This window comes from Podarcis pityusensis (genome assembly GCF_964106645.2).
Source record: "Podarcis pityusensis genome assembly, chromosome: 4".
Taxonomy (NCBI): domain Eukaryota; kingdom Metazoa; phylum Chordata; class Lepidosauria; order Squamata; family Lacertidae; genus Podarcis; species Podarcis pityusensis.
In genome coordinates, this window is record NC_138027.1 from 13,262,228 (window position 1) to 13,279,289 (window position 17,062).

General features: G+C 44.1%; 1 protein-coding gene across 9 annotated transcripts in view; it reads right to left on the bottom strand.

Moving 5' to 3' along the window:
* SYTL2 (synaptotagmin like 2) overlaps positions 1–17,062 on the bottom strand; it is a 73,608-nt gene that overhangs the window by 22,989 nt on the left and 33,557 nt on the right. For 4 of the 9 annotated variants that reach the window (XM_081001736.1, XM_081001745.1, XM_081001746.1 and 1 more), the window contains exons 3-8: positions 10,304–10,452; positions 7,375–7,507; positions 4,693–4,774; positions 3,024–3,111; positions 1,489–2,358; positions 8–73 (exon numbers count right to left, since the gene is read on the bottom strand). In XM_081001736.1, coding sequence (XP_080857862.1) covers positions 8–73; positions 1,489–2,358; positions 3,024–3,111; positions 4,693–4,774; positions 7,375–7,507; positions 10,304–10,452 — 1,388 coding nt within the window. Of the gene's footprint in view, positions 1–7; positions 74–1,488; positions 2,359–3,023; positions 3,112–4,692; positions 4,775–7,374; positions 7,508–8,106; positions 8,250–10,303; positions 10,453–17,062 lie in introns of those variants that run through there. The other 5 variants (XM_081001748.1, XM_081001738.1, XM_081001737.1 and 2 more) reach the window with 5 other exon arrangements.

Here is a 17,062-nt window from a genome sequence, read left to right on the forward strand (position 1 = left end):
TGCTTACCTTGTTCAAGGTCTGCAGAGCCAACTTTTGGCACCTCAGGGTCTTCTGTTTTAGGCAGCTGCTGGTCTGCAAGAGACAACCAATTTTTGTTGTTGTTGTAGCGAAACAGCCTAATTAAAGAAGCCTCAGTCAATCAAATTGATTGTAATGAATGGGCCAGATCTGCATAAAATCAGCATGCGACTAAGCAGAAGATAGTGCATTTGCGACACAGCAGCTAGTTTCACCGAGGCAACTCCCTTCTGGATGAGAGTGGGGATAAAATGCCTCTTCTAAGATGTTGCCTGGCATGTGATGTATTTATAATTTAAAAGGCATTTGTTTAAAAAGGATTCTACTGCCTGATTGAAAAGATTTTCAGCCAATCGGTTAATCAATTCAAGGTTGCAGTTCCAGCTGGAATACAAGCTTTCCCCCCAAAAAAGCAATCAATTTCTTTGAAATGTTAGCAATGATGGTAATATGCTTTAAATAAATGTGAACTAGTTATTATTGAGAATAAGGTGCAACGTATGAGCTTTAATCTGATGCCTCAACTGCAAACTATGCAAGCAAGGGAAAACTCCCTCTTTTTAGTCATGATTCCTAGATTGCCGGGGGTTGGACTCAAGTGACCCTCACGGTCCCTTCCAACTCTACAATTCTATTCATGTTCTGCTCGAGGGTTTTCCGCAGGGATCTCATTGGTCACTGGGAAAGGCTGGACTGGAATGGTCTGATCCAGCAGGTCTCTTGTGTTCTTAACCAGGAAGTGGAGGGAGGGGACTCTGGCTGTACTTTCTAAACCAGGGGTCAGCAAACTTTTTCAGGAGGGGGCCGGTCCACTGTCCCTCAGACCTTGTGGGGGGGCCGGACTATATTTTTTGCGGGGGGGGGGGATGAATGAATTCCTGTGCCCCAAAAATAACCCAGAGATGCATTTTAAATAAAAGCATACATTCTACTCATGTGAAAACACCAGGCAGGCCCCACAAATAACCCAGAGATGCATTTTAAATAAAAGGGCACATTCTACTCATATAAAAACACACTGATTCCCAGACCGTCCATGGGCTGGATTTAGAAGGCGTTTGGGCCAGATCCATCCCCCAAGTCTTAGTTTGCCTACCCATGTTCTAAACAACAAAAACAGCTAGATGAAACCTCAGCCTCCTCCTTAAACAGAGTTACTTACCAATTACACAAAATGCAAGCTTTGCCCCTGTCAAGACTTAAAAACCTGCACGCCCCAACTCTGATATGATTTCAAATCAGTGGCAGCACAGCAGCCAAAGGAGTGCATCTTGAAGAAAAGTGATCAGCGAGTGTGTCGGGATGTGGCGATGGGAAGCGAGAAAACAAGCAAATGGTTAGGACTTGAACTGATCAGGGTGAAGATAGTAAAAGCATTAGTGATCCCTCCAAATGGCAGACAGGGCTAGACGGGGGCCTGAAAATCTCACTAAACTGTTAACTCACTGGGATATGCTATTATTTCTTACCAGGTGTGCTTTTCGAGATGTCCTGTTCAAGGCTCGGCGGCTTAGTTTTGATCTGAGGCTTCGTGGTATTGGTTTGTTCTTCCCTCACTGAGGGGAAGGTCTTGCTAGGCGATTCACTTGGAATTGCAGGTCCCGCAACAGGATGTTTCTCAGGCTGCAATGTGTTGGGTGGCAGACCTGAGCTCTTGGCACTGTGAGAACCTAGTGCCGTTCCCTCTCCTTGGCTCTCGGCGTTACCGTTTAAGGCTGGAGAATGGGCGCGAGGAGGCTTAGACGGGAGAGTCTGCCGACTCTGAAGCGGACCTGGGTCGCCCGCTCCGTTCCCATTGGCCTTGGTGTACTCGGAGTCCAACAAAACGAACTCCCCGGATTCCTTGCCCTCGTGCAACTCAAGGCTCGGCAGGCGCTCTTTCCTACTGACGCTGGACGAGAACCGGACCTGCTTCAGCCTCTCCAACGAGTTTTCGGAGAACTCTTCAGATTCGCCTGGAGGAGGCGGGCTCTTCTCCGCAACACGTTCAAGGACGGTCGGGGCTGGCAATCCGCTTTTGCCGGAGGGCTCCAAGGTTTGGTTCAAGCGGAGCACTTCGGAATCGGTGGAGCTGGAGCTGGAGCTGCGCTTCAAGATGCCCCTGGGCAGAGACCCCTGGCCGTTAACCTGCTTGATCCTTTTCGGAGTCTGGGGAAAGGGCTCTTCGCTCTTCAAGCTGACGTCTGATGTCTTGTGGATGTTTCTCCTGGCTTTGGGCACAGGTGGTTTCCCTGCCTGCCTCTGCAAGTCGTTCGGTTCTGCAGGAGCCTGCTGAGGCTCCTCTACCCTGCTGTGGTTTGTTACGTCTACCTTGGGCTGGTTTCCTACCGAACACGGGTCTGCAAAACAAGATGCAAAGCGCACACAAAGCAAAGGGTAAAACACACTACATGTAAGGGACACACGTTAGTTGCAAAAAAGGGGGGGACATGCAACTAAGTAAAAGCATTATTGCGTGTCTTGGGGAAGGAATTGCATCAACGTGCTTGTTAAAGTAAAAAAAAAAAATACAACGTAACAAGGCAGGACCAGTTTAAGCTTTAACTTGGGCCTGATCTACGTATGTAGCAGACTGAGAACTGTTCCACTTCATGTTGCATGTTAAGTTGTGGTTGAACATATCAGACGACACAGCGATTCTTCAAACAGCTCTTGTTTATTCACAGGCCAGAACAAAACTGAACTGAACTGAAGGGTTCAGTCAGCCTGCTTGCATTACAATGTTACTGTAACAACTTTCTAAAAGTATCCAATCACTGAACGTCACTTTCTATCCCTTATTTGCATAACTATCTACAGTATCCCCCTGCTGGCCCAGGGTGAGAACTTCAGTACATAACACTGCAGGTTTCTGCATACTGCAAAAAAAGGGAAACCTAACAATTCCTTGGGAACATGGAGTCATTAACACGACACCCAAAATGTAAACGTATTTTGTCACACTTGGTCATGTTTTCAGTGTCTCCACAGAAACAACACAGATTATGTATTTAGAAACCTTCACCTTTCTCCACCGCCATTCCATGTTCAGGCTGCTCATTTTTTGCATGATCTTCTAGTAGAGTTGATTCATTGAATGGGTTTTTCCTTTGCTAGAACAAAATAAGAATGTTCCGCTTAACACTACAGTATTACTGGGGGTGGCGGGGAGAGAGAGCATGGGAAGGAAGGAAGGAAAATGGAAAACGTAACAGCATGTTTTGCAGGTCACAGTAAGACAAACTATGGCTTACCAGGACCAGGTGAATGTGCAGGCTTCCAGAGAAGGGTTTTTTTACTCCAATGCTGTGCTGAGTTAACCCAAGTTTTGGCTTCACACATTGGCTAAAACCAGACGTGGTTTAGCGCTCTCCCTGTTTAGCATTTAGCCAAGAATAAACCTGTCTTTTTCTTCCTGTGGTTTTAAAAGGATGCTAAGAAAATGGGTGGCAGCAGGAAACGGTCATGTTGAGGAACCTTGAGTTACTGTGAGTGGGACTTCCATGAACTCTGGGATATGAAAAATCTAAAACAACACAACAATCTGAACTTGCAGCCCTGTTTAGGGAAGCTTTTAATGTTTAATAGATTATTGTATTTTAGTGTTTTGTTTGAAGCCGCCCAGAGTGGCTGGGGAAACCCAGCCAGATGGGCGGGGTATAAATAATAAATTATTATTATTATTATTAAAAGGGGGCTTGAGGGGAGCATTTTTCCTGTAAGTGGAAACCATGGAAACCCATTTAATTTTTTTTTTTAAAGGCGGGAGGAAATGGTTATCATCCCAGGGTTCTAGAAGTACAACCCAAGTTCCAAAATGAGGACAAAAAAAGCTTGCTGCTTTTTAAAAGACGAGGGAATCCCTAAACACACACACACACTACCAAGCGATGGGACCAGATCCATAATTTGCAAACGGGCAGCTAAAAAAACAAAGCACAGCAAATATTGAACACACAAATACGGACCCTTATAGTGAGACATATTTGACCATTTACAGATCACTGCATTGCTTGCATGCTAGTGAGGCCCTCCCACTTCAATAAATACCAAAGTGTGTGGGAACATGTCCAATATCTCCAGTCTAACCAGAACTTCCAGGCTACAGCCTGTGACTGTTGCTCAGGTTTGACCATAGCTGCAGTCCACATTTCAGCTCCAAAGGTTGGTTGCTCCACTACTCTCTATGCAATTCATGCCAAAGTAATTTTATGGGGGGGAGGGAATACCGATATAGTTTCAAAGGATGCTTAAAATGAACTCCCAATTGCTCATTTGTTGGAGGAAGGTACACTCCCCGCCTGATCCCATCAGCTGATGAGTAGTAGGATCATGTATTGCTCCAGGATCAGGAAAGGGGTTGCATTGAAACCTGTGTTAAAATTGGGTGGGAAATGTGCTTTGGCAAGGGTTTCATTGAGAACCCCTTCATAATCCTGGAGCAAGCCTCTTTGAAGCCACGCTTTCAAAAGAGGCTCATCACCTGACGCCACTGTGATGTCAGCTGGCAGGCAGGTAGCCCACCCACCTGTCAAATTTGGCCTGGCAATTTAAGATCTGGCGGGTCACTGGGCGGTGTGAGGGGAGGTTCCCTACCCCTGATGTACTTAATTCCTTTGGCAATAACACAGAGATCATGGCGCCCATATTGTTTTCTCATTGTCTTCCATCCAGGACGCTGACAATGAACTCACCTTAGACGGTGAGGCAGCTAACTTCCTTGTTTTTTCTTGAGGCGTCTCTAATGCGTCAGAGGCTGCACTGAACACTTTGGGGCTGTAAAGTAAAAGAAGAACCAGCCCATTACTTGGAGGCTGCTATGCCACACACTGAAATTAGTTTAAATATCAAGGCTCCCATGCAAAGAACTCTAGGCATCTGTAACTATTTTAGTTTCAGCCATTATGACCTTGGAGCTGGGTGCACAGACCCTCAAGTTATCCCACCCACAATGTATTTAATCAAATCTCCACCCTCTCTCACTTCATGCATAAATGAGGAATCAGAAAGGCTTTAACTGAAGGCAATCTGATTCATCATTTGCAAAAAGTGTTTGCGAGGTTGCGAGTCAAGAATTGCAGAGAAATTCCAACCATCTCCATATGAAAGTCTACTACCTCTATATTTAAAAGATCTCACTTTTTCTACACATTACTGAGCAAGGCAGAGCTCCTGTGCTGAGGCAGTGCAGGGTTGTGTTATGTCTACATGAAGCAGCGATTCTGAACATTCACACACAAAACTTTGCAAGACAAAGCAGCACTGCCTCCTGCCCCCATTTTCCATGTAAGTACCCAGAGCTCTAAACAAGAGAGACAGAAACACAATGTGTGAAGGGCTGTTACATGGAAGATGGAGCAAGCTTGCTTTCTGTTGCTCCAGAGGGTAGGACCCGAACCAGTTGATTCAAATGCAAGGAAGGAGATTCCGGCTAAACATTGGGAAGAACTTTCTGATGGTAAGAGCAGTTTGACAGTGGAATGGAAGGTCATGTGGACCTTTCCTGGAGGTTTTAAAGCAACGGTTGGCTAAAGGGATTCTTTAGCTGTAATTCCTGCATTGTAGGAGGGTGGAATAGATGACTTTTGCAGTCCCTTCCAACTCTACAATTCTAAGATTCATAGAGCATGGTTGCAGAACAATACACAGGGCCTTGCCTCAGCGATAGCTCACATACCTTATACACAGAAGGCCCCAGGGACCATCCAAAACCCTGGAGAGCAGTTCCACTACTCCATTGATAATACTGAGCTAGATGGAGTCATGGCTACGTGAAAGGCAGCCCCCCACCCTGTGTTCCTAAAGCCAAAGATGGCTGTCAAACCCTCCTAACCAGATATAAGTATCCACTTGAGAAGTGACTGTGTTTGCAAAGGAGGGAACATGCCTGCAGTCTAGGTGCGGTTTCTGAATCATCTTAGCACAAACACCCACAAAAGGAAGCACCACAGAACGGGAAGCAAAGTAAATCCAAAAGGTGCAGAAGTCAAATTTATGGAAACCAGCTGTATCAACTTGTTTTGGGCTGTCCTAGTGGTACAGTGATAAAATTGCTAACGCATTTGCAAAGCTAAGCAGGGTCTGGTATGGTTGCAAATTGGATGGGGGACCACATGTTGAGATTACCACATTGCAGGGGGTTGGAACCTCGGAGTCCTTTCCAACTCTCTGAGTCTATGAGCAGACAACTCTTTTTCTGAATATCCATTATAGTTACTTTAATTAACCTCCACCCTAACACTTCTGATCTTTTCCTACATTTATCCTGGCAAGTGGTATTTACTTTGGCTTATAGTACAATTTGACAGCTGCACCCAGGAAAACTCCGCCACAGTTGACAGATGGAGCCAAACACCTTTCTTCCACGCCTCTGCCATCTCCAAGCTTGACTACCATAAGGGGACAGTCCTTGAAGTTTCATTTAGGATGATGTAGGAGATGGGAAGCAGGCCTGGTTGTAGATAGGGAACCAACCAGGAGGAAAAGCATACAAGAAACAACTGCTCTGATTGCTTCCATCTGACCAGCTTGGGTTGCTGTGTACTATGAAAGTCTGGAAGAGAAGGGGGCCTCAGGTCACTCACACCCTTCAAAATAATAACAACAACACTTTCAGCAACATGAATTTCCATCGTCAGCTTTGTGCGACACACCTAAAGGACTTCTCACTTAAAGTACACTTCTCTCTTCCCACCCACAAAAAGGTAGGTAACTACTACTCTGGAGAAAAGGAACAGTTCATGAAATAGACAGCCCTTCCCTCACTTTAAACAAGGGCGATTTTCATTTATTGCAGTTCACATCTGAGGCACATTCCTTTCTAACCCAGAATGTCTATAGGTGTGGATGGGGCTAACATTTGCTCTAATAAAAAGGGGAGGGGGGAACTGTTCAGTGTGTGAACCGACGAGGCATTACCCATCATGCTACATATAACAAATAATTCTAACAGGCCACTAAAAAATGAATACCTACAATAGGAATATAAAGGGGCCGTTGTAGGTTTACCAAATGATGCTGATACTCGCTATTAGCATTGAGACAACACGGTTTCTGACTACAGTATTTTGCTTTCTGATATTCTCCCAAATAGATTCCGTCTTTTAGAAGCAAGCCATCAGAGGCAACTATAATAGCCCCCACAACACAATTCTATTCGCTGAACAATACTGATATATCACGACAACAACTATTTACGTCACCCAACTAGGTTCCCTGAGACACACCGAAAATTATTCTGTAGGTAAGGTTAAAACATACAGTTAATTAAGTCACAATGCTGAAGGCTGCATTTTCTGAATCAGTTCAGCTGACCAACTGGTTTATACAACAACAATAACAACAAAGTTATCAACACGTTTCTCTGAGTGTCTAACCTTTCATCAGATTTCGATTCCACCTCTGCCTCTTTTATGGCACCCAGCAATTCTGGAGGCGTGAAAACTTCTTTATTGACATTGTTCACCCAGCTGCTCTTTATCTTGTCTGACTTACTTTGACTCAGTTCTGCTGAAACAAACAGGGGAAAGGTTATCTTGCATTTTCTCTGTAAATGCTCAAAACTACGGATACCTAGGAGCTTTTAAATTGGCACGCAATTAAGTACCCACCTTCCAGCCTATTCAAGATTATAAGTCTTAAAAGGCATTTCCATAGTTTTGTAACTCCTGGGGTTTTTAAACAACTGGTCTATTTTTTAACATGCGAAATATGCTTTACAAGCACAAGCCATTGGAACAAACCCTATTATGCTAAATGGGTTTCATGAAAGAGTTACAAATGTCATAGAAATCCAGACCTTAGACCCTCAACGCAAGTCATTTCCACAAGCACAACAGCACCTTTGAATTTCCAGACATCTAAAAACAAGAAGAGCCTTGCTGAAGGATAATTGAAATCCACTTTCTACAGCAGCCAAGCAAAACGGCGTACTGTATTGGAGCATTGGGGCAGGAGGAGCCATGGCTAAACATGTCTTTCACAAGGGCTCATCTCCATGAACTGGCCTAGTGTATTTTTAAAAATGGCTGCCATCACCGCCTGAGGCAATGACTTCCCTAAATAAGTCTACGTGGTGCTGCAAATAAGCATTTTGAGATACTTGGAACCTCTGCCGTCAGCCGGGGAATCAAGAGCCACAGAGCGGCTGCTCCCCTGGCCTCTCAGGAAGAACATTGAAGCAAGGGGGGTGGGGAGATAATCCGGACTCCATCCATCCGTCGGCCAGAGAATGGAGCTACAAAGTGCTTCCTTCCTCCCTCCCTCCCTTCCAGAAAGAACACTGGACCCCAACTGCCATTTTGCACCGGGTTTGTCGAGCGTGCTGCAGGGAAGTGTCCCTTGACCTGATCTATCAGCCAAGGAGCTACAGTCCGCAGAGGGACTTCTCGGTAGTGGCACCCTCCCTGTGGAACGCCCTCCCTTCAGATGTCAAGGAGATAAAGGATTCCATAACTTTTAGAAGGCATCTGAAGGCAGCCCTGTACCGGGAGGCTTTTAATGCTGATGTTTTTATTATTTTTTTAGGTATGCTGTAAGCCGCCCAGAGAGGCTGGGGAAACCCAGCCGGATGGGCGGGATATATATAATAAAATGGTTATTATTAGTTTGTGTGGGCTTGGAGCATGTGTGTGTGTGTGTGTGTGTGTGTGTGTGTATTTTGTATAGTGCTCAGTTAACTGCCCTTCATCCGAAGGTCCCAGGGCAGCTCATGACAACTGAAAAAGTTTAGAACAACCAATAATCATAGAAACAGGGTGGGTCGTAAGAAAATCTATGTACAGTGGTACCTCAGGTTAAGAACTTAATTCGTTCTGGAGGTCCGTTCTTAACCTGAAACTGTTCTTAACCTGAGGTACCACTTTAGCTAATGGGGCCTCCCACTGCTGCTGCGCCGCCACAGCACAATTTCTGTTCTCATCCTGAAGCAAAGTTCTTAACCCGAGGTAATATTTCTGGGTTAGCGGAGTCTGTAACCTGAAGCGTCTGTAACCTGAGGTACCACTGTACTCTTGTTGTCTGCCATAAGCTACCTTGATGGTCATTTGATCAAAATAATGAAATAATTAAGTAATAATTAAATAAAGTAATAAAGTAATAATGAAAGGTGAAAGAGTTTCAAGTAGAACAAAGGTTGCCAATAACTGTGCAGGTATATGATTTTTTAATTTGTTTTTAGAACGCTTCAAATCGTTTTTCAACATTTTAATATTTTTTTTATTTTATTTTAAATTGTGGTGTTCTGACATTTTGATGTTTGCCTCCCTGGTTTCCTTTGGGAGGAAGGGTGGGGTACAGATTCAATAGAGGATAAACAACGTTTTTGGGCCCACAAATACAGCCTGTCACCAGCAACCTATTTTACTGGATATTAGATAATGCTTCCTTCAAGCCTAATTACAGCAGGGAGGCTTGAAGGCTGTGGCCACCAGAGAAGGCCTCTGCAGATGTGCCCCACAGGTACCATGTTGACAACTCTGGGAAGAAACACTCTTTAAAAAAAAAAAGTTTTTTATGTATACTTTTCAAATTTATACATTTCATTAATTTTACAATCATTTTAACATTTCAACATTTGACTTCCTTCCCCCTCTTTGTGCGGTTCCTTAAATTTATTTTTTAATATCTTCTGCGTATCCAAATTTATCTAATTTGCTCATTGAATTATCTACTTTAAATACATACTCTTATGAAACTGCAGGTTATTACAATAATCCTGCCAATGTTTTTATCTGTTTGCAATTTATCTGTAAATATTCAATAAACCATTTCCATTCTTTTATAAATAGTTTGTTATCTTGATTTCTTACTCTTCCGGGAAGTTCCGCCATTTCTCTATATTCCATAAAATTTAGTATCCATTCCCCCTGTTGGGTACTGATTGGTTAGCAGACCCAACAATACAATAATCTTTATTGTCATTGTCCCATACAGAACAACGAAATTGGGGGGGGGGGGGGAATCTATGTAAGACATTCAAAACCAACAAGCCTGCTATCCGAGCTATCCCAACCTTGCTTGCCGGGACTTCTGCTTCTTTCCGACTGGAAAGTAATTCTCAGTTAGGATCTCAGTCAACTATATATTAATTAGATTTTAAAAAAAAAAAAAAAAACCCACCCTAATATAAGCTTCACATTTAAAGAAATCATAAGGCAGTTAAGATGATTAGACAAAATGGCATCCAACATCCTGTGCAATTCTGTGAGTCTATATTTTGTTCTTGATTGAAGCTCTACACAGAGACCCAAGCACCTTTCTTCACTTCAAAACAGCTCTACTATTTTTAAAGTCAACACTGCATACCTGTTGGAAACGGCTTCCTCCTCATGGACGCCCGAATGATGTCTGCTCCGTGAATTTTCTCTCTATGCCTCTTGGACTTGGCTTCGTAAAACCACTGCCCGCTCATGTTCTTAACTTGGATCTCATCTTTAACTTTTTCACTTAAATGCCTGGGGGGGGGGGTGAGGAGGAAGGGGTGGAAAGATTATTACACATGCCTTGCAGCAAAGGAAGCTTGACCATACTGTCTTGGAAGCTATCTGACCAGACAAGGAACACACACAATTCTTTATCTTAGGTATAGGTAATTTTCTTCTCATCAGATTGTGGTGGTGGTTTTTAAAGCCCATATGAAAATTCATCAACATTTTAGTACCAATATACATCTTTTATTTATGTATTTGTAATATACAGTGGTACCTCTGGATACGAACGAGATCCGTTCCGGAGCCCCGTTCACATCCTGAAGTAAACGTAAGACACGACTGTGCGTCTGCGGGTCGCATTTCGCCGCTTCCGCGCATACGAGTGACATCATTTTGAGCATCTGCGCATGCACGAGCAGCGAAACCCGGAAGTAACGCACTCCATCATTACATCCAGGTCGCCGCGGAGCGCAACCCGAAAATATTTAACTTGAAGCTACTTCAACCCGAGGTATGACTGTACACTTTCATTTTTAAAAAAACACACACACACCAATGTACGTAGGCAGCATACAACATAACCAGATTAAAATCAACATAACCAGAATAAAATCAGCAGAAAGCATCCATGAAAACATTAATAAAACTGAATACATACTGAATGAGTAAAAAGAGGAAACTTATATAGTGAAGGCCTGCATAGACAATATAGTTTTCAAAAGACATCTAGAAGAAGGGAGGGATAGTTCTTGCCGAACCTCTACTGGCAGGGATCTCCACAGGACAGGGAAAACAGTCCCCAAGAGAAGGCCAATTGAAATTCAGGGATGTATGGAACTAACAGATGTTCCCCATTAAAGGATCTCAAGAGGCAATTTTGCTTAACACAACACATTTTTTTGCAAAGCAACAGTATGACACATCTTTGTATTTTCTTTCCAGGAATACATGCATTGCTATGCACCCTGTGCCGCAATATATGCATTTTTGGTACACATTCCTGTGTGGTGTCTTTATGATGTACAGTTTATTTACACATGTATACAACCTGAGCCTCTCTGCTCAAAGCATTGCAACCCCAAGATGGTCCTGCTCCTCCGACTGCTACCACCTTGGATCCAAAAAGAAATGAAGCATATCTGAAGGAGCGTCTCCACCCCCATCGTTCTGCCCGGACACTGAGGTCCAGCTCCAAGGGCCTTCTGGTGGTTCCCTCACTGCGAGAAGCCAAGCTACAGGGAACCAGGAAGAGGACCTTCTCGGTAGTGGCACCCGGCCTGTGGAACGCCCTCCCACCAGATGTCAAAGAGAACTACCAGACTTTTAGAAGACATCTGAAGGCAGCCCTGTTTAGGGAAGCTTTTAATGTTTGATGCATTACTGTATTTTAATATTTTGTTGGAAGCCGCCCAGAGTGACTGGGGAAGCCCAGCCAGATGGGCGGGGTATACAATAATAATAATAATAATAATAATAATAATAATAATTATGCAGAGGCTCAGCTTGCTGTGTTTAAGACTTTTTCTCTGCTGTCTCACAGTGGAAGAAGGGGCTGATACCCATCTGCCACCCGCCACAGAGCATCCGCTTTGTTAATCGCTCATTACCTTCCTTTTGTTCTCCACAATGGCTCTTCTCCCATGAAATTTCATGAGCATGGAAAAAACGGGTTTGGCCTGTGTTTCGACACTGCTAAATTCAGCGTATGGCAGCCCATCTCAATGCTCCAAGCATTGATTAAACTCCGAGACCCAGGAATTTAGGGGGAGGATCTGGAACGCAGGAATTGAGGAGGTTTCTAGGCACCCACAAACTCATAGCAATACTTGGGAGTGACCTTTCAAATGTATGTACTCTCTCAAGCCTGCCCAGCCCTCCTCACTTGCGGTTATGAAGCACCACTTTGAATCAACATCACTGGTCATAAGGGAGCTGGAATTCCAGCTTCTGTAACACATGACTTGTCTTCCTTTGTTATTCTAGTCTAGGGGCTTTAAGTATCCAACACAGAAAGGGATTCCTAACCGTTTAGCTTTCTCCTGCGTCACTGTTTTTTTTAATCAATGGTTGCTTTTATGGAGCGCGAGGACACCACATCATAAAAACACCAGTAGATCTATATTCTTTTTTACAACGGCACAGAGCATATAAAACCTCTTTACCCTGGCCTTTGACCCCTGAGATGCGCTGTATTCAGGGCCCACCCTATTCCTGCAATTGCAACCTTTTTCCCCCCCTGCAAGGGTTATGAACTGGGGCGGGGGGCAATGTTATGTACTGAAGTTTTCACCCTGGGCCAGCAGGGGGATACTGTAGATAGTTTTCACTCAGGTCCACATATGCAAATAAGGTGACGTTCAGTGATTGCATAGTTACAGAAAATGGTTACTGCTGTTTTGCAGTTGAGCTCTATATAAGCAGGCTGCCTGAACCCTTCAGTTCAGTTCTGTTCTGGCCTGTGAATAAACAAGAGCTGTTTAAAGAATCACTGTGTCATCTGATATGTTCACCCACAACTTAACAGCCAATGTGTGTGTGGTGAGGGGGATGGAGAACAGAAGAAGTTCAAAATCCTGATTTTTCATAGAGTCATAGAACTGCAGAGTTGGAAGAGACCCTGAGGATCATATAAACCAACCCCCCTGCAATGCAGGAATATGCAGCTGGGAATCAAACCTGCAACCCTGGCATTATCAGCACCAGGCTCCAGCCAACTGAGCTATCCAAGCGGATTACCGTATTTTCCCGTGTATAAGACAAGGTTTCCCCCCTAAAAAATAATGCCAAAAATTAGGGTGCGTCTTATACGCGGATACATCCCCCCATTTTCTTAAATCTGAGTCCCCCAAAATAGGGGGCGTCTTACACATTGGGGGCGTCTTATAGACAGAATAATACGGTATTTTCTTGGTTTGAGAATGCCACTAGGACAGTCTGAATTGCTTTCAAGAGAAAGGCACTGATTTGGGTAATAATGAATCTGAAAATGCCTGATTCACTTCCTTTGGCTCCAGGTTCTCTTGCTGACTAACAAGAGGGTGCAGTGCAGGTAGTCAACTCAAGGATGAGTCACTCAGAGCCAAACTGCTTGTGGCATTAAGTACCAAAGGGGAGGGGCTGGTTTTTTTATTTTAAAAAATGCAAATAGCATCATTGAGGAAGGGCTGGTTAATTATGGGATCAGAGAAATAATGAAGAGTGATTTTAATCCTGTGTAAAAGCTAGTAAAAGCACTGAGGTTAGTGCTTGAAGGGCTTTATTAGGTAGGTGAGGGAACATAATGAACTATATTTTATCTTCCTACAGACCCACATATGTGGGTTAGCAGACAGAAGAATCAGCTTACTGCTTGTGTTTAAAAGTGCAGGGTTTAAATCTCATTTTAGACAGCTTAATTGGAAACACAAGAAGTAGCCATTAGGCTACTCGTCCAGTGTTAACCCTGTTTATCAAAGAAACAGGCTACGGCAGGCATAGGCAAACTCGGCCCTCCAGATGTTTTTGGGACTACAATTCCCATCATCCCTAGCTAACAGGACCAGTGGTCAGGGATGGTGGGGCTATTGCAATGATCCTGGACCATGGAGCTGTCTTTAAAGAAAGTTCAGAGCTTGCAGCTGGTACAGAATACAGCAAAGAAGAAAGCTGGCCCTCGCTCCACAAAGTTTTCAGCTTCACTGGGTGCCCATTATTTTCCAAATTCAATTAACAGTGCTGGCGTTGACCCTCTGAGATCCTTAAATATCTGGGGAGCTACCTAAAGGACTAGGGGAAAGTATTCAAACATCTGACACACACCCTTTCTGCAAGATCTGAAACTGTCAAACCCAGGAAATGTTTCACCAACTCATTTGCTATTTGTGTAGAGACTAAACTCTCAGAGGCCGTATACTTGGGAGGTGCAGATTCAGTAAATTATCAGGACTTGTTGACACAATCATTTAAGCCAGCGATAGCAGCCCTTTAAGCAAACCCATTGCCAAAGTAACAATCTAAAAGTAAATATTTGATTCTAAATGCACACCACACCCTGCCTTATCAGCACAAAAGCCACTGACATAATTTTACAACTACCTCCCCACCAGCAAGGATGCAACTAAAGAAACATAAAGCCCTGTATTTTTCAAGCCCCTGTAGATCACATGAAGGGATGTTATACATTTTCCCTCATACAGTAATGTCCTCAAGGTAGCTGAGAACAATATGCCTAACTTCCGGTGGTTGTGGGTCAGTGTGCCCTAAGGGCCAGCCTTTTTCAACGTTGGGTCCCCAGATGTTGTTGGACTACAAAGCCTACCATCCCTGACCTGCTAACTAGGGATGATGGGAGTTGTAGTCCAACAACACCTCAAGATTGAGAAAGGCTGCCCTAAGCAGATCACTGTTGCTCCTTAGTTTTCTACAAGAAAAGTACAGACACCTGCTTTGGAGATATTGTGACTCAGCAGAATTGATTAGGAAGGATTTTATGATCCCGAGGCTCAAAGCAAAGAATACATTTTCTTTTGTATCCGCCCCTTTCTGCACCCATGTGCCTCTCAAAGCATTTTTTCTAAATCTCCAGTGATTTCTTCTCCTTTCACACACAACCTGTACTTTTTATCTCCTCCCCGCCCAAACTACCAGCTTCCTCCATCCATCCTCCCTGGTCCTTTGACACTCACTTCTTCCTCCTTTTAGCCACATTCTTCTCTTATCTCCTTCCTTTCTATTCTCAGTTGCAGCTTTGGGGGCCTTTTGGTTTAGAGAAAAAGGAGAGTAAGAGGCAACGTGATAGCTGTTTATAAAAGAATGCACAGCATGGAGGAATTGGATAGAGAGAAGTTTTACTCCCGCTCTTATAACTCTGTGACATCGAATGATGTTGACTGCTGGAAGGCTCAGGAAAGATAAAGTACTTCACACAGTGATGGCCATCAACTTGGATGGCTTTAGAAGAGGATTAGTCAAATCCATGGATATCAATGGCTATTAGCCAGCATGGCTAGGCTCTGCCTCCAGTCAATGCTTTTGAATACCAGTTTCTGGAAAACACAGGAGGGGGAGAGAGGTGTTGTGTCCTGCTTGCTGGTTTCCCAGAGACATCTGGTTGGCCACTGTAAGAACAGGAAGCGGGACTAGATGGGCCATTGCATTCTTCTTCTAGTTGTTGTTTAGTCGTGTCCGACTCTTCGTGACCCCATGGACCAGAGCACACCAGGCACTTCTGTCTTCCACTGCCTCCCGCACTTTGGTCAAACTCATGCTGGTAGCTTCGAGAACACTGTCCAACCATCTGATCCTCTGTCATCCCCTTCTCCTTGTGCCCTCCATCTTTCCCAACATCAGGGACTTTTCCAGGGAGTCTTCTCTTCTCATGTTGTAGCCAAAGTATTGGAGCCTCAGCTTCAGGATCTGTCCTTCCAGTGAGCACTCAGGGCTGATTTCCTTAAGAATGGATAGGTTTGATCTTCTTGAAGTCCATGGGACTCTCAAGAGTCTCCTCTAGCACCAGAATTCAAAAGCATCCATTCTTCGGCGATCAGCCTTCTTTATGGTCCAGCTCTCACTTCCATACATCACTATTAGGAAAACCATAGCTTTAACTATACGGACCTTTGTTGGCAAGGTGATGTCTCTGCTTTTTAAGATGCTGTCTAGGTTTGTCATTGCTTATTATCAACCTTTCACCTGACTTTTTGACTGCACAGCCATCACCCCTCAGAAAAGGAAAACTTCCATTCCCTTCTTCCAGAACTTCCCAGCCTCCCTGCCACCTTCACTCAGCATACAATATGTTGCTGGTGTTGGAATTGGTCCAGCCAAAAGGCTTTCGTCACATCTCTACGGGCTACGGCAGATAAGCAAGGAGGCAATGGGCAGCCAGCAGCACCTGAAACTGGTCCACAGCCCACTGCTGGGTCCAGCCCACTGTCTGAGAAACACTGGCATAGACAATACAAAGCTAGCTAGATTAATGGCCTGGGCCCAGTATAAACACAGCTTCCTACTTTATTCCAGTACATCACATTTCAGCACTCAACTGAAGTAGGTCTCAACTTGCCTTCAGTGGGAAATGCTCTGATGATGATTGTGGGAGGCATTGCAGAACAGTTCTCTTCCTGCTTTATTTGATCTGTGATGGCTGCTCCACCATCTGATGTCAATAAAACCAAGTACAGCTGGAAGGAACCGTAAGGGTCATTTAGTCCAACCCCCTGCAATGCAGGAGTATTTTTGGCCAATGTGGTGCTCGAATCCATGACTCAAACTCGAACCCATGACTCAATTAAGAGATTATTAAAAAAAGAAAAGAAATTGTAAGTTTCAAAAGGTTAGAAATTTAATACAGTGGTACCTCGGGTTACATATGCTTCAGGTAACATACACTTCAGGTTACAGACTCCGCTAACACAGAAATAGTACCTCGGGTTAAGAACTTTGCTTCAGGATGAGAACAGAAATTGTGCATCGGTGGCGCGGCAGCAGCGGGAGGCTCCATTAGCTAAAGTGGTGCTTCAGGTTAAGAACGGACCTCCGGAACGAATTAAGTACTTAACCCGAGGTACCACTGTACAAAATCATACTTTCCAATTGATATTAAGAGTTTAGTGTGAGTTTAGTTTAGTCTCATGCTGTACTGACTCAGCTATCT